General features: G+C 39.0%; 1 protein-coding gene across 12 annotated transcripts in view; it reads right to left on the bottom strand.

Annotated features, from left to right (window-relative positions):
- Positions 1 to 20,089, bottom strand: part of MYRFL (myelin regulatory factor like) — a 135,846-nt gene that overhangs the window by 19,998 nt on the left and 95,759 nt on the right. For all 12 annotated transcript variants that reach the window (XR_013521925.1, XR_013521924.1, XM_054238597.2 and 9 more), the window contains 3 exons: positions 5,757 to 5,920; positions 5,072 to 5,135; positions 520 to 605 (listed from right to left, as the gene is read on the bottom strand). Coding sequence is in view for 10 of the 12 variants with exons in the window: in XM_054238597.2 (XP_054094572.2) it covers positions 520 to 605; positions 5,072 to 5,135; positions 5,757 to 5,920 (314 nt within the window). In the remaining 2 variants the exon portion in view is untranslated. The remainder of the gene's footprint in view (positions 1 to 519; positions 606 to 5,071; positions 5,136 to 5,756; positions 5,921 to 20,089) is intronic.

Below are 20,089 nucleotides of genomic sequence, written 5' to 3'. Positions count from 1 at the left end.
CTTGGTTTAACTTCATCACATGTTAAACATCTTGGTGTCCCTTTGGTAAAAGGCCTTCACTGAAGAATCCAGAAGTGTTATCATAAATATGAGTGACCAGGGGAGAGTGGATTATACCTGATTGCCTATTTACTTCTTTCCCCTAAGTCAAAAGAAAAGAAAACAGAGTTTGAGAAAATCTTTGTTTTCAAAGCTAAGAAAGATACCACACACACACACACACACACACACACACACACACACAAGTACGCACGAGCGCGGGCGCAAAGCATAGTTTGCTGCTGAACTTAGCAGTGAATTGAAAAAAAAAGTCACATTTAAATGCAGAAAGCCAGTGCTTTTTTCTTCAAAATATGAGTTTTCAAGAAGGGTTCCCTCATTTTACACTATTAAAGTTCAGTGTCTAAAGGGCTTCTTGTCTTCAAAGTAAACAGGCCAGTCCCCAGTTCATATGTGATAAAAGAAACATGGGAAGGAAAAAAAGAGTTTGGCATAGAATAACAGTGAACTTTTTCTTACCAAAATGCCATCACAGCAATCAGAGTTATAACCAAGGTCTGGAAAACCCAGTTCGGACATGCCTGTATTTTTCCTGAAAGATAAACCTAAAAAAAGGTTCAGTAATGAGCAGTGATAAATGAGCAACTCTGTGAGAAGGGAGCCTGGAGAACTGCTCCCAGCAGGGGTATGTGCTGCTCTCTGGGGATGGTTTGAGTGCTTGCCTCAATTTACATCTCTTTCCTCCTCCTTGCCTCTCTGAAAACAACATTCTTTCCAAGTCTGTCTCAAGTCCCTCCATTTTCTTGAAATTTTATGCTACAGCAATCCCTCTTTTCCCTGGTCCTGCAGACAATGGTCTATGCCACTCATTGAGCACTTATCTTTGCAGTTTTATGAGAAAGGGGGACCTGAGACAAGGTATTGTCAGACCACAGATGTCCAACTCTTTGAGTAGGATACTCTTGAAAATCAAAAGATCTTCAAGACATGAAGAGATGAATCCCAACGGAACGATTTCAGGTATCACGACAAATGATGAAAACGGTTTTTATAGAATGAAATCCCACTAAATACTCCTTAAATTGAAATACCAGTATTCAATTTTTCACCTATATATACAGATATCTCTGGGCCTTGTGTCTCATTTATTCTTATATTCATTCAATAAATATTTATTGAACAGTATTATGTACAACACTATAGGAGACATGAAAATGAGTAAATTATAGTCTCCAGGACATAAATGAGACAAAGCTTTAGAACTGATACATACTGGCATAAAAGCTTGCATATGGAGAACAGGCTAAGAGCTACAGATTGACAGCTGTGGAATTGCTGGGGAATCCGGCTGAAGAGATAGGAGAGGTTTTCTGCCATCTTAAATGAGGTGCTACTTAAATATGAGTTTCCTATAAATGCAATAAGCAGTATTATGGCTGCTCCCTTCTGTGGATATAGGACAGAGTTATGCTTTTGGTCTTTAGGGTATTAAAAGGTGGTAATAGTTTTAAATTGGTTCTTAGTTTAATTTATTAGGCTGATATCTGACTAAAGAAAATGTACTTCAATGTAATATAGGGTGTGGCACTGGATTCACTATACCGTTTTTTTTACCATGTACACAAACCCTTAGGGCTATTATAACTGAGTTATCCTTCTGATGACCAAGAAGTCAATGGTTTATACTGTTCTGAGGATGTCTTATTAGTGTACTGTACAGAGAAGAAACTCAATGAAATTTGTTGAATTGACTGGAGTTAAATAGCATAGTCTCAGGATAAGTGTTGTCTCCTTCAGTCTACCCCCACAGCTGCTGAATTATTTTAAGTCTCCATGCTTTTGCTCAAAATCCTTTGACCTAATATAAATGGCCTAAGACCTGGAGTCAAACTTGGAGTTGCATCTTCAAGTTATGTAAATGTCATTGGTCCTTATTTTCTTTATCAATAAAACAGGAACAATAAAATAATGGCTACCTACTTTTCAGGGTTACTAGGAATAGCCAATGCACAGTGTAATGACTCTCAAATTAAGGTGTGCATAGAATTACTAACTGCCCTAAATGTAAAATTCTGATTCAAGAGGTTTTATTTCAGGGAGACTGGGGGTTAGGAAACTGTAAGAGGTAGGATAGTGAAAAGTATTTATCCATGTTCATTTTTTTTCTTAGATAGGGTCTTGCTCTGCCACCAAGGCTGGAGTGCAATGGCATGATTTTGCCTCACTGCAGCCTTTATCACCTGGGCTCAGTGATCCTCCCACCTCAGCCTCCCAGGTAACTGCAACTATAGCCACCAAACCCAGCTAATTTTAAAATTTTTTGTAGAGATGGGAGTTTCACTGCGTTGTCCAGGCTAGTCTTGAACTCCTGAGCTCAAGTGACCCACCTGCTCTGGCCTCCTAAAGCATTAGAATTACAGGCATGAGCCATCATGCCCAGCCATGTTCATTCTTTCCCTTTCCCTCTCCTCCTCCAAATAGTCAGTGAATTCTTACTTGAATCCTGGGGACTTTCCTATCTCACCTTCCTATCCTACTTATAGCAAGAATGACCCACAACTCTTGGAGGTAGAGAAAGAAGAGGAGCCCTACTGATTGAATGAGATCTACATGAAGAGACCTCAGTCTTCCTCCAGAATAAACACCGTCTTGGCCAGCATTGGGGGCTGTGTTGAAGTAAAGGCAAGGCCCAGCCACACTTCTTACCATCTGGTAAGGCCCACTAACTGCCCACAGCAGCAATTTGCTCATTAACAAGACCCCCACCCTACCCCAGAATACCACCACTCCCCACTTACACACAAACATTTCAATGACCCACAGAGGCCCCAAGGAACAGAAGACACCTAGGAGATGGGTGGTGGCATGGAAGGAAAAGTGAACCTCACAGAAAGAGCTGAGATCTCTTAGCAGGTCAGCACAGAGGGAGAAAGCACTTCGGTTATTTGTATTTTATTGAGCTCTCTGGACAAGTCTGAAATAAGAATCGATGACATACTGAGTTTGAACACATTAATAACACTATTAAGTAGCACTTGCCATGTACCATGCACCCTTCTAAGGGCTTTACATATAGTAATTTATTTAATCCTCACAATAATGTGAGGCCTCTACAACCCTATGAGGCCAGTACCTTTATCAACCCCATTTTAAAGATAGGAAAAACAAGACACAGGAAGGCTAAGTTTCTCACTCAAGATCACATAGCTGATAAATCACACAGCCAGTAGTTTGGACCCGCCCAAAAAATTGGCTCCAGAATCTATGCTCTTAACCACAATGCTATGCAGCCTCCTTTTTACTATCCAGTTAAAAAAAAAAAAGGAAACTATACAACTTAGATATTGTTATTATTCAAAAGGTCTTCATGCCTTTGTTTTCAGCCTTATCTTCTACTATCTTCCCTAAAGAACTCCCACCTAATCCTTCAAGGAAGCCAGTTCCAGCCACCAGACTGTCATTTATGGCATTCCATCTGTAACTTCTCCTTCAGTTTCACTGCTGTCTAGCCAAAGCTTACTCCTCCTTTAAGGCTTAACTCTCATAAACCTCCTGACACTCTGAGCCTTTGCAGCATTGATGACATCCAGGTACAACTGTTCTTTATATTTTCCCTGGCTACAATGCCATTCCTTAGAAGAGATCTGACTCATCTTTTCTGCCTCCCACATGCTCTCTACAGTGACAGCAAGAGGTCTCTGAGTTGAATGGGTGCTCTTTAAGGCCTATATGAGTCCTTGACCCTGGACACCCCAGCTTATACCCCACCCACATACCCAAGACACTGAACCACTTAAATGTTTTTTCATTTCATGCTTCTGGGAATATTTTCATACTGGGCTTCCCACTCACGTATTCATTTGACAAATATTTCTCGAGTGCCTACTATATGCTATAAAAAGAATCTCTTTATTTTGCAAGATGGGTGCAAGATGGGAGCTATAGAGATTGCAGGTGAGCAAACTGCACCTATCAGGGCTGCCATGGGTGTGGATGCCATTCCCTCGAGCCCACTGAAAATGGTTTAGTCCAAAGGACACCTTTCCTACACGATACTTGTAGTGTTTTGTGTTGTCACCTACTGTGTGCTGGGTACTGTGCAAAAAGCTTCAGCTCCTTCAATCCTAATTTAAATCCTATCAACCATCTTTGTAAATACTATAATTGTCTCTATTTCCCAGTGTGGTTGAGAAACTTGCCCCAGAGCACTTCTATGTATGTTTTTACCTGGGTATTTGTGAAGTTTGTCAGCTGCATAATACTTTACTCGTTTTTAGCAGAAGAATTTTGAAATCTTTCTGAATTCTTTTAGAATAATTCAACACAGTATAGCATGAGGAGTAGAGAGTAAACTGAGGCAGTGGCACAAATATCAGGTCAACCTTTAACAGGGTGTCAATTAAGGTCACGAATATCTTCCCCAGGGAAAGGCCACCTTTTTTTGTAGCTACTTTCAAAGTGCTGCTAGGAAGGGTGTTTGTAGCTTCTCCCTTAATGAGACTTCTCTGTGACGGAGCGGGTATCCTTCAAGTTAATAAATGATTAATCTTCACTTTAACTATAAATATTATCCTACTTAATAAATGCTTTCTTTATTCATTAAGAAAACCGTCACATTTTAACCCTTGCCAGCAAGTGAATATCTATTCTTCCATTTGCATAGTACTAAATATCAAGGGGAAAGGAGGGATTTGAGGATTAACTGAAGTCCCTTTGGGATCTCCTGAAGCCAAAGATAAGAGGGTGGGGATCAAGGCCTGTACACAGGTCCGGCAGCACAAGGCCGTCTGTATGTGGAAGCTGCTGATCTGCGCCTGAAGGGGACAACATAAACAAAACTTGCAGATAATAATTCTAAGATTGATACATTCTGTACTCGTTTCTCTAAACTTTGCTTCAAAAAGCCGGTTAATATCTACTAGAGGGCTAATATTTAAACACATGCAGTACATAAGGATACAAATTATGGATTTTCTCAACAAACAAATGAGAAAAAAATTCTTGACCAATTTCTGTAAAGACTTTCTGAATAGAAAATGCCATCTCCTTTATTGTAAATTTGTCTGTTTACCTTGTTGGCTTTCTTGTGAATGGCTCTTCTTGGAGAAGATGCACTAACAGGTCTGCTACATTTGCTTTAAAAGAGAGAGAAAATTGGTTACTATTCAAATACCTCTCCAGGAGCCATATGACAAAGGCCCAGGCCGTCATTAACACAGCAGTACGAATTTCTTTTGCGATATAGTGATGATTTGAAAAGAAAAAGTCATGGCAATTGAGAGTTCCTTTTGTGGAAAGGAACGTTAGTAAGCATAACTGAATGAATTAAATACTGCATTTCTCTTTTTCTCAAAACTAAACCCCAGGAAATGTGCATTTACCTTCTTAAGCAATTAAAAAAAAAAAAAAAAACTTTCCTCCCTGAGGACCAAACATGGTTTTCTAAATTTAGAAATGACCACTTCTCCTCATTAAAGGAGAAGCCACCCGTATGCTAAAATTTAGCACTTCCTATAACAACTGCTATTAAACAGATGTCTCATGTTTATTTTTCTACTTTTAAAACAGCAACAGAAAAAACAGTAAGTTATCACTTAAGACAATTTTGCTTCAAAATATTCTAAAAAAATGCATACTTTATTATCAGAAAACAACGATTGCTGTTTGATCAAAAAGATCATTTAGACTGATCTTATTCTGGAAAGAGCTCACTTTCTCCTTTCCCAAATTTCTGTGGCAATCCTGGCTGCATGTACCTGATTGAGCTTGCTTCACTGGCTGAAGACTTCCAACTACTAAGCCGCTTGAGCCGGGCCAGCTTTTTGTTCCATATTTCTAACTCTTCTATTCTTTCCTCAAGGTTATTAGTTAGTTTACACAGCTGCTTCACTGCACCCACATTTTCCATAAAGATCTGGTCCTAAAATGGAAAAATCAGAGTACATAGATTAACAATGCAAGATAGCTACAGAACTGTCCACCGCCCATTCAAAGACAGTTGGACTATATCATTGAAAATGGTTATAAACACACACATCTTCAAGTTTATTCAAGATAAATCTGGAGAGGTTTGAAACTTAATGCGGTCTTCCTAACCTGTTGGCTGTGTAGTAAAACTGCTTCTGTTCAATTTGCAATAAAGTGAAAATATGACCTTGTAACTCAAAAATGGAGCTGAAGGACATTGGTAAGTCTGGAATCGGGAGATTTATTTTCAATGGCTATTATTCCATATTTACAACTCTGAGGCAGAAGAATCGCTTGAACCCAGGAGGCAGAGGTTGCAGTGAGCCAAGATCGTGCCATTGCACTCCAGCCTGGCCAATAAAAGTGAAACTCCATCTCAAAAAATAAATAAAAAGAGGAAGGGAAGGGAAGGGAAGGGGAGGGAGGGAAGGGGAGGGGAGAGGAGGGGAGGGAGGAGGGGAGGGGAGATGAGGGAGGAGGGGAAGGAAGGGGAGGGGAGGGGAAGAGGGAAGGGAGGGGAGAGGAGGGGAGAGGAGAGGAGGGAGGAGGGGAAAGAAGGGGAGAGGAGGGGAGGAGGGAAGGGAGGGAAGAGGAGGGGAGGGGAGGGGAGGGGGGAGAGGGGAGGAGGGAGGGGAGGGGGGAGGGGGGAGGGGGGAGGGGGGAGAGGAGGGGAGGGGAGGGGAGTCAGAACAGGCTTCTGAATGTTACTTTGTGTGTTCATCACCAAAGTCCCTTGAAAATGACTCCAGTTCTCCCTAGTAAAATGTGCACCAAATTGCTCATGTGAAGGAAGAAGGAACAAAGACCTGGGCTTTTCTCTGAGTTCTGCCACCTACTAGATGTGAGCCGCCAGACAAAATGCAATAACCTCTTTGGGCTTCCTTTTCTTTATCTATGAATGAGAAAATAATTCTTGATGCATCAATATCTGCTTCAACATCCAATGAACTATTGTGTACTGCTTATATTGTAACCTAACTTTGAAGCAATTTTTTTTTTTTAAAGCACATAGTTCTTTCTGTTCACAGAAAGTCACTGACACATCAGAAAAAGAAAGGGGAGACCAACAAAAGCCATAGAGTCCAGGCCGTCCCCTTCCCACCCACAAACTTCACTTGTCGTATGAACACATGTGCCCCTCTCTCAGCCATAACTAAAAGCCTGGAAAGCTCTTATCTACCTACATCCCAACCCCATGACCTCTCCTCCTATATCTCTCTCTCTGTTTACAAGTTCAAAATCCCACTGCACTTTCTGAATTGCAGAAATGCTGGTCCACTATTGTAAAGTGATAAGTTCAAGGTGATAAGACTGTTTTGCGGTTGAGGGTCAAACTCAGGGCTACATGCCTTTGAGATTCTTATCATGCAAACTGAAGCTTTGAGAGTTTCAAACACTGTAGAGCAATCACTCAGAAAGAATCAAAAGCTGAACATTCCAGATTCAAGGCTTAATATATGTTCAAAGACAGACGTATCTCATGATACACTGCAGAACTCTCTTAAACTCCCAGAACAGCCACACAGATTTGATGAGGCCCCCTGAACACTCTGTACTCTCCAGTGTTTGAAACCTCATTCCCATAGTTACCTATGATAAAAAATGCCTTTCTTCAAGGCCAGTCCAAATCCCATCATACCCAGTATCTCCCCAGAGACGACTGATCAGAGAGCACCCCGCACTCTCCAATGTCCTCAAATTATGTTCAATTCTATCACTTGGCCATTTGCCTTGTATCAGGTGGATCATGAGTTTGTGGAGGGCAGAATTATGTTGATTCATTTACATATCTCACCAGCATTTAGCACACACCTTTGCCCACAAGAAATGCCCAGCAAGAACGGACATAAGTGAATTAAAAAGTGCTTTGAGGTAGCAGCTTAGGAAAGCAGAAAGCTTTCATATTTGGGATGCAAAGCAACTAAAAGTTTGATTTCTGAGGCATATGTTTGCTTTAAGAAAACTTAACCAAAAAAATACACATATAAAAACCAACAACAACAAGAACAAAAAATCATACTTGTATCAGCTTCTTGAATGTCATCAGAAAACCCTACATTCTTACTGAAGTTTAACCATACATCCTTCAAAATCCATCCAAATAACACAAATTGATAAAACCACTATGGAGTAGAATTTAGCAATATCTAGCAAAATTACATATATTTTTATTTTTGAGCCCATAAACCCACTTCTAGGAGTTTATTCCATAGATCTCCTAGAGAAAGGTAAGAAATAAAAGAGACCAAAATCAAACCAAATGTCCATTGATAGGGGAATTGATAATAAACTGTGGTACATTTGCATAGCAGTATACTATATAACTAAAAAATGAAGATTATCTCTATATACTGTTATGGAGCAAAATCTGTAGTATAAGATGAAAAAAGAGCAAAGTCTGTAGTATAAGAAGGAGACCAAACATATTTATATTTTCTTACATTAATAAAAGAAGAATAAACCAAAAATTAACTAAAAAAATTGTTACACATAATGAAAAGGAAGAAACAAGATGGGAGAAATGGATAGAACCAGATTCTCTAAATATACCTTGCTTTATAAATTCATCTTTAGAATATGTGGGTATTTTAAATACATATAAAAAATAAACCAAAAATTTTAAAACATCCTAGAAATAGAAGGCAAAATAAAACAAATTAGGTATTGAGTTTCTGATTTAACCCTACAGAGAAGATAGATATTAAGTAACTTAAAAGCACAGTAATTTGACTGCCCATTCCCAGAAAGACAAAAAATAAAACAAAACAAAAAATCATCCAGAAAAGGAATCTTAAGCTTTTCAATAATCATATTGCTAGTAATAATTGTGATGGATTATATACACATAGACAGCACACACATGTTTGGATAAAACAAATATATAGTTAATAACGCTATAAACCAAGATTTTTAGCATTTAAGAAAAGAGATATAAACATAAAATTAAAACATTTAGTAAAAGCCTAGCAAATCTAAATTTAAATTCAATATTACTATGAATTCCTGATATGTTTTATTTTTTAAAAGAAAAAGAAGACATTTTCTAGCCACGTCAAGTAAAAGGGACTGAAAAAACTTCCAACCTACTAATGATGAACACTTTCACTGGGAATGGTAGCCTCCAAATACCATTCCCAGTGAAAGGACCCAGAACTTTTCCAGATTTGGGGTAGGATATCTCTGAAGTAAACCTGGAATTTCTTACAATATAAGAAGATAAGGAAGCTATCAGAGTACTGTGGTTGGGTCAAAATGACTCAGGAGCTAACTAAAGAAGTGCTCATTGGCCAAAGATAGAACATCAAAGGACTAATTACCATGATAGATCAAAGAATCAAATGTGCTTTAAAAGCATCCAAAATGCTATTTAATTTTTTAAAATATTTTATTATCACCTTTGGGAGATATTAAGGGTGTAACTCATTTTTCTGAAATGTTATAAATAAAGAATAAAACTTTATCCTGCCTGTCTTATATAACATCTATATATTTGAAAGTTCGTTTAAGAATTCCAGATAATAAATTCTGGAGAAGAAAGAAAGAAGAAATGATAGAGTATCACTGTTTTCCAACCCCTAATGAAACAACAGATCTAGGCAATGATCCTCAAACTATTACGTGTATTTGTTTCTTTGTTTTATGTATACATATGTAAAAACAATTGGGGATATTTCAACACCAACTGGATTTGATAATATTAAGAAATTACTGTACATTTTTAGGTGTGATCATGTTATAGTGGTTTCGGTTTTAAGAGCCGTCCTTCTTTTAGAAAAAAATATTGAAGAATATATAATAAAAGAGTATGATGCCAGAGGTTGCTTTAAATAATCTAGTTAGTAGGAGAGGGTAGTTGGTGAGTGATTTCAATAAAATAAGATTGGACAAGAATTGATATTAATAATTGGGAAATTTGAGTGAGACATACATGGGGTTTTATTATTCTTCTCTCTAGTGTTTTATACATTTGAAATTTTTCATTAATAGTGTGTTTTTTTTAATCACAAAACAAAAACAAAAATCTCCTGACAAAAGCCCTTCTAAATTTCCTAATCCTGGTACAGGTTTTCTTTTACTCCTAAATTTGTTGTAATAAAAATAAGGCAGAAATTATGAAGCTGGAAACAGCATTCTGTGATTCTAAATCATGATAAATGTTATTTCATTATTTACTATATTTACCCTGTAGAGAGCCTTATACTATAATTACAGCCGTATTATTTACAGTGGATCACATGGTCAGCTGAAGTGCACCAGCAGCCCAGAGCAGATTTCCAGCCGTCCTCTCTGACCCCTCCCTGCACCCTGCTCACTGGTGGCAACCTACCACTCCAGGCTGTCAGTTCTGCATCCTAAATCTCCCAAAGCTGCCCGCTTCTCTCCATCCTCACTGACACTACTGACGTTCTTTTTCCCCCCTTGGTAACCAACTTCTTCTCTAATAAAAAAATATTTGCTTAATATATTAATTTATGATTTAGCTCAAGCCAGAGCAGACTACGGAGAATTATAATAAAGCCCCTTCTAAACCACAGTAAGTTCTTTCTGTAGGATTTTTCTCAACAGGACTTTCAATACTGCCTCATAGGATACAAGCAATGGCTGCAATTGTCCAGTTACCTGCCAATGATGATAGAAGGCCAGCTTTAATTTCTCCAACTCAAATTTGACAGTACCATATGTCTTCCAGGTAGATCCAATAGGCAAGGAGATAATTCATATGCTTTCCTATTCAAGAGGAAGTAAATGCGGAGAGGAAATTTACTACCACTTTCCTGATTGTAATTGTGGCTGGCTCTGACTTTATGGATCCATCCAATAGAAAATTACTGAAAAGTAAATTTCCAATACATATTATAGGGATTGACATTTACTGAAATATTTGGAGTTCTGAGGCCAGTATAAATATGTTCGAAACTATAATCTAGAGTTTTTCTGAAAATGTTCTTTTCTATGCAAGTGATTAGGTCTACATGAACAGATTGTAACCAGGAAGCCATGTCATAGATGCCTGAGGAGATTTTTTAAATACACATGTCTGGACCCCATGTAGAATCTTGGATTCATGGGCCAGACACATTAGCTCACACTTGTAATCCCAGCACTTTGGGAGGCCGAGGTGGGAGGACCTCTTGAGGCCGGTAGTTCAAGATCAGCCTGGGCAACATAGTGAGACCCCATCTCTACAAAAAAACCTACACATTTTAAAGAAGCTTGAATTCATTATGGCTGAGGGGCATTTTGAAAAGTCTCCCCATTCGATCCCCACCCTTGATGAAGAACTGTTTTGTAAATGAACCGAGTTAATTATTCTACTTTGTCCAGCTATTAACAGTTTTAAATGGGGTCCACTACCTCAGCTGAAACACAGCTTTGCAGTTGTGATGTAGAAATGATTAAACCAGCTTGCCACCAAAATTTGCCAATGCAACTGTGAAGGAAAGGGTGGCAACTGCTTCAAATCACCTGAGAATCTTCTACTCACTGTTTGAGATTTGCTATAGGGTTAAAGTTCATATGCATAGAATGAGCACGTTTTCTAAATGGGCACTAGAGGCTGTTTGGCAAGTGTATGTGCACATGAAAACAACAGGGAAACACTCGTGAATTCAGAGCTGTTAGTGAGCTCAGAGCAGGTGTCCCTTGTCTAAAACTCATCTTTCACTACAGCCCCCTTCACGCTCCATGTTCTCACTATATTGAACCACTTGCCATTCACTGAACATAGCAGGATTCCTCTAGCCTCTGGATCTAGCACATGCTGCTTCCTCTACCTGAATCACCTGTCCTCCCTCCTCCCACCTTCCTTAAACTTGGTGTCAGATTTACCTGGAGAGTAAGCTCACCTGGACAGAACTCACATCTCCTCCATAGTTGGCTCTCCAGCACAGACTAATAACTCAGTACACATTTGAGGATTAAATGAATAAATATCTTACAAGTGGTTCATGCCATGAGGCACTGAGAGGCCACAGTGTTGCTCTCTAGAGAAATGAAGAGAGTACCAGCTTCTAGTTTATTCTTTTATCTAAAATTTCTCTCAGAGAAGCAAAAACCAAAACAAAACAAAAACGAAGAAATCACCTAAGGTCCAAATTCTTTTTTCATGTTGGGAAACGCCCATGGATATGTGAGTGAATTAAACACACACTAGTGTTTATCATCTAGGGCAATGGGCTGGTGATTTGATTATACCTAACAAACCAGCTTCTACCCAGGTTAGGTCCTTTCCTCTTTGGGAGGGGATTCGCTCAGGAAACACAAGAAAGCCTGTGAGTTCTCCTTCACCCAAACCCCTTCCAGGAAACCCCTGGACTCGGCAAAACACAGCTTGGAAGCTCCTGGGTCCACTGCAGGCCTAAAGATAATGTGCCCAAGATATTGGAGCACAGCCAGGCAGAGGAGTTGATTTCTCCTGTCTTCGGAAGCTACAATTTGTCCTTTATTTAACAACACTGAATGAGGGTAACTTAGCCTGATGGCAAAGCAAGCTTCAAGAAGTTGAAATAGGCCCTTATTTCTTTCCTCATAAGAGAGCATTGCAGACTTGAAAATCTCTCTTTATGGTAAATGATGCCTCTGATGTTGCATGGACTGCTGTTGTATAATAAAACCATGAGAATAAAAGAGCCTGTAATCAAGCATTATAAAAATGATTGCCAAAGGGAGAAAAACTGTCTTTAGCCAATGGGTGTGTCCGGCAATCCTTTGAGCTTTGAATAAGCTCAGCTTTAGATTTTTGTCCAGGAGTTTATTTTGTGGAGAGCGTACTGGGCCCCAATACAGATTTAAAAAAACAGAATCCTTAAACCAGAAAAGCAGGCTGCTGGGATGGTGTGGAAGCTCAGACTTCCGGGTGGCTTTTCAACAGGTCTCTGGAGGACAGGCTTCCCTAGCATGCACATATTTCTTGCAAAGAGGACAAATCTTGAACTCATTTCCCTTCTGCTTTACATGGAAAGAGCACAAGATTCATAAAAGTGTTTAAAATTGTGTGCAATATTGTCGCCCTTTGTTAGAATCCTCATTTAATTTTTGTTATTTTTAAGTGCAATTTTCTGTGGAAAGGGTTTGAGTTCTTTGACTGAGACAAGTCCCAGTTGAACTAGCAAATGTCATAGTTTGTTGTAATTCTTTAATTTCTTGTCTTACCAAGATGACTAACAAGCTCCTTTCGAAGGCAGTGGCTTTGTCTTGTGACTCCTCAGGGATGACTCAGTACCTGACACATGCACCTCAATATTCAATTGATGAACACAATCAGTAGTTCTTTATTAAGCACCTAAATATGCTAGACACTCACCTGAGTGCAGGGCTAAAACAATTAGATAAAACAGACAGGATCTCTGCCCTCATGGGGCATATTTTCTAGTGGGAGAGATCGACCAATAACAAGTAAACCACAAATAAATAATACAGTTCAAAGGTGTAATTAGCTCTTGGAAGGAAGCTAACAAGGCATTGAAATAGAAAATAAGTATTAGTCTCTTAAGCTATTATTGTAGACTTAGTATATTAATTTTATTTTTGAAACTACCAGGAAAGAATAAAATAATAGTCAAGTGAAAAGTTATATTCTCATCCTGAAAAAGACAAGTTAACCCAATGAAACACTGAGTCAAACCATTCACAGAAGGAAAATCTAATAGCTAACATAAGAAAGAGATGCACAACTTTATTACTAATCAGAGAAAGGTAAATTATAACAATATGATGTCACTTTAACTCAAGCAGAATTGCAAAATTTAGAAAGTATGATAATGTCAGGTGTTGAGAATACAGAGAAACAGTAAGCCTCATGCACTGCTGTTATGAATTAGAACTGAGCAGCAATAGATGGTATTTTACAAAATTAAGTCTGTGTGTATCCTGCACCCCACTCCTTGTATTTGTTCCAAAGAGAGCCTCACATCTCGTCTCTCTCCTCCCCATTTCCTTATTGATCCTGTTCATTCACTTGACTTGACACTGTGCTTGCCCCATGTTCTCCTCCTACTTTCATCCAATCCTCTCAGCCCTCACAGGTTCTCTTCTTCCTCTACAGGCCCGAACTGGGTATGTTCCTCAAGGTGTTGCTTTTGGTTCTTTGGTTCTTTTTGTTTTTCATTCCATATAAACTCAAAAGCCCATAGGGCCAAGAAGGTAGTAGGTAGCAGTGATATGAGGGCACATGAAGCCTCACTGGGGGAGCCACTTCCCAGCACAAGTGCCCAGCCCGTCTGATATTTCAAAGGTGTCATAAATCTGATATTTGTGTGAAGATCTCCTAACTTTTAAATGTAAGGAACAAATCAGAAATGTTTGAAAACACTATGGGGGAAAAAATGTCTGCATGCCAGACTTAGCCACAAGATTGTAACCTGTGACCTACACCCGTAATTATTCCCTTCTTAATTAGTATCTTCATCCATGGCTGCAGCTTCCTCTCTACCCTAACTGCCCTCCAAAGTTCTACACTCACAGTCACCTTCTGGACATTTTCTTTTTCATCTGAATGTTCAGTTGACATCTCAAAGCCAAAATTGGCTTTATCTTTTCCTCAGAAAATCACCTCTCCTTCAGATTTCCTTAAGTTAATAAAACTACTTCTCTTCCTTTCATGGAGATTTAAAAACTCAGGCATTAATATACACAAATTTTTATCAGGGGTATCCACAAGTGTCAGATATTGTACTAATCAACACAGCATTGATGAGGCAGATTCTCTGACCTCAGGAGCCTCACAGTCTAGTGAAGGAGAAAGATAATGGAAAGAGAATGGCAATACAACATGGCAAATACTCTAGAAGATGTGTATGCAGAGGCCTAAGGCAGTACAGAAACAGGATCAACCAAGGCATCACAGAATTCATTAATTCATGTTACCAATATTTGTTGAATACCTATAGTACTTGAAGTTCTGGGGTAAAAGCCACAATAAAGTATTGAATACATAGTTTTAACAAACATAAATGTCTGCTCTCATATAACTAATAGGAGGGATTTGCAAAGAAAAATCAGTGAATAAAGAAGACAATTTCCGTTAGGGACAAATACCCTCCAGGCTGCCCTGAACAAGTCTATAGTTTGTTTACAGCACAGAGGCCCAACTGAGGGGGTGGACAAGTTCTGCGCCAGCCAGAGGAGGCATCTTTTTAAAAATTAGAGCAAAGGCACTACACATTCTCACAGTGGCTCTGACTTTTATAAACAAAATGAAACCAAGTGATACAGGGACTATTTTAGATGGGTGGTTAAGGAAGGCCTTGGCGTTGAGGTCCAAATGATGAGATCATCTGAAGAGTCGTTAGGGCTGAGAACCACTCAACAAAACAGGTCTGAGGCAGGTACATAATTGGCAGAATTGAGGAACAGAGAGGAGAGGAGCTGGCAAACAAAAGGTACCTGTGTCTGGGTAAGGGGAGCTACTAGAGAGATAAAAAGTAGGCAGCACAGGGAAACGCCAGGCTTTTGAAGAAATATGTAGGAGTTTTCAGTGCAGAGTGTTGAGCAATAGGAAAGGCTTCCAAGGTAATAACACAAACGCATCATATTCTGAAAGGGCCCAGCTTGTTTGAGAAAAGGTGAGAAGGCCATTTAGTCTGGCTACACTGAAGGCATTTTTCATGGGATTAAAAGCTTAGTGGGAGCATTCAGAAATGAGTTAGAAAGAGAAGACTCCGTCCAGATTGTGGAGGGGTTAGAACAGGCTGTAGCCATAATGAACCAGTGGGAAAGGAAGATTGTATGATCACAGATTTGTGTTGCTTTGTTTTTAAGAAAGATAATTCTATTGGTGGCTAGCAGGTCAGTTAGGAGATCATATAATAATGTGGGAGAAAAACAGAAAGAATAAGAGAATAAAGAAGGGAACGGATATACAAGAGATATTGCTAAAGGAAGAAAAACAGGACTTGGTGTTTAACTGCATATCACGGATGAGAAAAAGGAAGATTTGAGAGGTCATCTGTCCTCCCTTGGCCACACTTTCAGTCCCAACGTCTGTCATGTCTCTTTTGCTTTAGTCTTCCCCCTTCCTTTCCATCTGGAAACCTCTGCCCAGTCTCCAGGTATCGCCTCTCCTTCCTCTGAGCTGACGTGGTCCTTTATTTATGCATCCCATCATATTTCTCACATTGTAACTTAGAGCTTTATTAGACAATATGCTACTTGGAGACAGGAACTAAGGGTTACTTATCATTGCATCATTCAAATAGACAATTCCTGGTATATTATGACTAAAAAAAACAGAATCAATGAGTAAAAAGTAGACACATACTAAGCCACCGTAGGGAGGTGTATAGCATGCAATCTTAAATTTAAAAAACTGAACTGTCCAAGGAATAATTATTCATGAGACATACATACCTCACCTGTATAAATGTTCAGTTGTGAATTACTTTAAGGCAGTACTTACATGCACTGGGTGTTTTTCTTACACCAAGCACATCTAATAATGATGCTCAAAAAATGTGATTACCTACCCCTAAAGAATCACAGAAACAAAGTTGCTAAGTAAAGAGACAGATGAACAAGCAAAAAAGGCCAAGCCACCACCAGTCTAACGCATGGTTAGGCCACGGTGTCTACAGGTCCCCTTGCTCTCAGTGTCACTCCCAATCCCTCTTACTCCACCTCCTGCCACTGGGCCTTCACTGGGGAAACTATGGGGAATTTACGAGAAGAGGCAAGTTACCCAAATAGGAAGTTTATCTTTTAAGGTCATCTCTCCTGAGAAGGGAGAAAGAAAAGCTGCTTGTACCAACTTTGACAAAGATCACCCACGTTGGTTGTTTGCATGGACAGTCTATAAAGGTCCAGCCATTCTTTTTCCTATTTTGGCATCAAGTTGTGAGGTACTCAGGGAATGTATTCTCTTTCTGGGTCCACAAGGGGGCGTAGTTTTAAGGGCAAGAACTTCCTAGAGTCATGCCCCCTCCCATCTCTCTTCATCTGGGAGATGTAACGGTTTATGTGTAAATTTTGCTGGCATGGGAAGAAACTAAGAGTCAATCAGTCCAGCGGAAGTTCTAAGGAACTCCTTTCATTGGCCTGGGGTCTTAGAGAAGGTGGGGGTTCCTCCCAGGTTAACAGTCCCCTTCTTTCACATCCCTTCAGACTCCATGTTTAAATTCCTTCCCACGAACACTCCCTTCATGGAAACCAACTCTCTCTCCTGGATTTCCTCTCTGGAGTCCCCTTCCACACTCTCTTGTGGAAGCCTGTCTTCCCCTCCTAAACTCCATCTCTATTCCCTTCCACTTAGTGTGGAAGCTGCTTTCCTCTCCTGGATTCCATCTTTCCGGATTCTCTCACTCAGTGTGAGAGGAACTTTTCTTCTCTGGTTTTGCCCCTCTGGGAACCCTTCCCACTCCGTATGAGAGTGGCTTTTCTTTCTCTCACTCAGTGTGAGAGTTAGCTCTTTCTCTCTCCTTCTCCTTTTTCTCTCTCTAAATAAATCACTTTCTACAAACACTTTAAAGTCCAGCATTTACTGCGCACTATGCCATGGTCTCCTCTCTCATTCTTGAGAGGGCAGGAGACCAAAAACCTGGAGAAACATCCTCTCAGGGGAGCTAAGGGCACCCTAAACCCATGAACCCCAATATTATAGTACATGCAGAAGTGACATAGCAATATTTCAACATTTTTGTAAGTTGCATTTGAACTTCAATGAAAGTTTCTTTACAAAAAAGGATCAGGTGGTGGGACAGAAATGGAGTGAAGAATGGAGGGGCTGTACCTTCATCTGACCTCCTCCACTTATTACAGTACATGAAGCCCAGGATGTCCTAGAAAAGTTCCTTAGTACAAGCAGCTCTGCACATGGCAACCAAAGCCACACTGCTTACATGAATAGGTAGAAGGCCAGGAAAGCAAGAGTCTCACTGTACATCCTGCTTATTTAACAATTAACAAAGAACATGGGACAAGAGGAGCCACATTACCTGTATTCTTAATAAGAAAGAAAAAGGGGATGTTCTGTGAAGTTTTTATAAGGTAGGGAGGCGTATCCCAGCATGTTGAGGGTTAAACTAGTAAACAAAATCTATATCCTTAGAAAAGAGCCAAAGAACATTGCCGCTGGGCTTCTCCTGCAGCATCAGAGTGGGGAGATGTTCATTTGCTTGTGGTGTTACATATTCTCTGTGTGGCCTTAGTGACGTCTCCATAGATTGCTTCACTACAAAGTCCTGTTTTTAAGAGAATCACATTTTCATCCTGGACTCCTGTGAGTTTTACCAATTTCTAAACCGAGTACTGGCTTGGCATGGTTTTCTCCTCAGTTGACATATGAATGAGTCTGGCTGCCTAGAACAGGAATGCTACCCCCTACCTCCCCAGACCTCTGAGTTTGTGTTCCTAGGAATGAGCTTAGGTTGCAGCCTCTCCTGGAAGAAAGAGGATGGACCTTGGAACTCCTCTTAGAAAGAGAAGATTCTGTCTCAACTATTCCCATTCAACTCAACTAGGGAATGGGAAAATACTGGAAACAGAGGAGAAAACTCATTATTTGGCTGCCACAGGAAGACATTACCTACACATTGCCACTCAGGAACACTTCTTTTTGAGTGCTCTAGTGGAGGGCCACATCCAGAGGTTATACAGCTGCCTCCAGAGGGTAACCCCAGAAGCCCCCACCTTGGCAGCCTGGTGACATGCTCCCAAGGCTGTACCCTGGGACTAATATCTGTGCTTCTACTCCATTCTTTTCATGACAGAAAGCTTATGAAAATAAGCTTTAATTTTAATAATAAAAATACTAGTTTTCTAATAATTTACTTCAAAAAATAAAACATCTAAATAGGCCCTAAAAATAATAAAATAGTTTCTAAAAATATCTCCTATTTTATTTTTTAAGTAACTTAATGGAAAACTTCAGTATTTTACTATTAAAAATAAATTTCTGAGCAAAGTAGCAGGATACAAAGTCAACATACAAAAATTAGCTCCATTTCTATACAATAATAATCTGAAAAGAAAAATAACAAAAAAATTTAATTTACAATCACATCAAAAAGAATAAGACTTTTATGAATTAACTTACCAAGTTAGTAAAAGATTTGTACAATAAAAGCTTTAAAACAATGCTGAAATAAATTAAAGAAGGTATAAATAAACAGAAATACATCCCATGTTCAGGGATTAGACATGTAAAAATGACTCACTTTATGATTATATTGTAAAAGTCAAACACAATTTTATTAAAAAAAACTAAGCTCAAAAAAATTGCAAATTCAATGCAATCACTATCAAAACCCTAATTTTTTTTTTTTTGCAGAAATAGAAAGGCCCATTCTAAAATTCATATGAGAGCCTGAAAACAGACAAGGAAATCCCCAAAAATAAGAACAAAGCTGTATGACTCACACTTTCTGATTTAAAAACTTACTACAGAGTTACAGTAATCAAAACAGTGTGGTACTAGCATAAAGACAGACATACAAACCAATGGAATAAAATAAATAGCACAGAAATAAACTCTCACATATATGGTTAAATGATTTTTGACAAGGATGCCAAGACCATTCAATGGGAAAAGGACAGTCTTTTCAACAAATGGTGCTGGGAAAACAGGATATCCACATACAAAAGGATGAAGCTGGACTCTTACCTAACAGAAATGTTAACTCAAAATGGATCAAAAGCATGAATGTAAAACCTAAAATCATGAAACTCTTAAAACAAAGGGCACAATCTTTACAATATTGGCTTTGGCAATGATTTCCTGGTAAGAACCCCACTGGCATAGGCAACAAAAGAGAAAATAGATAAATTGGATATCATTAAAATTGAAAACTTTTGTACATAAAGACACTATCAAGAAAGTGAAAACCCACAGAATGAGAGAAAATATTTGCAAATGATATATCTCATCAAGGATTAGTATCCAGAATATATAGAGAATTCCTAAAACCTAACAATAGTAAACAACCCAATTCAAAAATGGGCAAAGTACTTGAATAGACATTTTTCCAAAGAAGATGTATATATGAACAATAAGCACATGAAATGATGCTCAACATCACTAATGATTATAGAAATGTAAATCAAAACTAGAATGAGATATCACCTCAGACCCATTTGGATGGTTACTGTTAGAAAAAAGAAAAAGAAAATTAAAAGTTTGGTGAGGACATGG

This window comes from Callithrix jacchus, chromosome 9, assembly GCF_049354715.1.
Source record: "Callithrix jacchus isolate 240 chromosome 9, calJac240_pri, whole genome shotgun sequence".
NCBI lineage: Eukaryota > Metazoa > Chordata > Mammalia > Primates > Cebidae > Callithrix > Callithrix jacchus.
The sequence above is the reverse complement of the archived record's forward strand: the minus strand, read 5'-3'. Positions and strand labels throughout refer to the sequence as shown.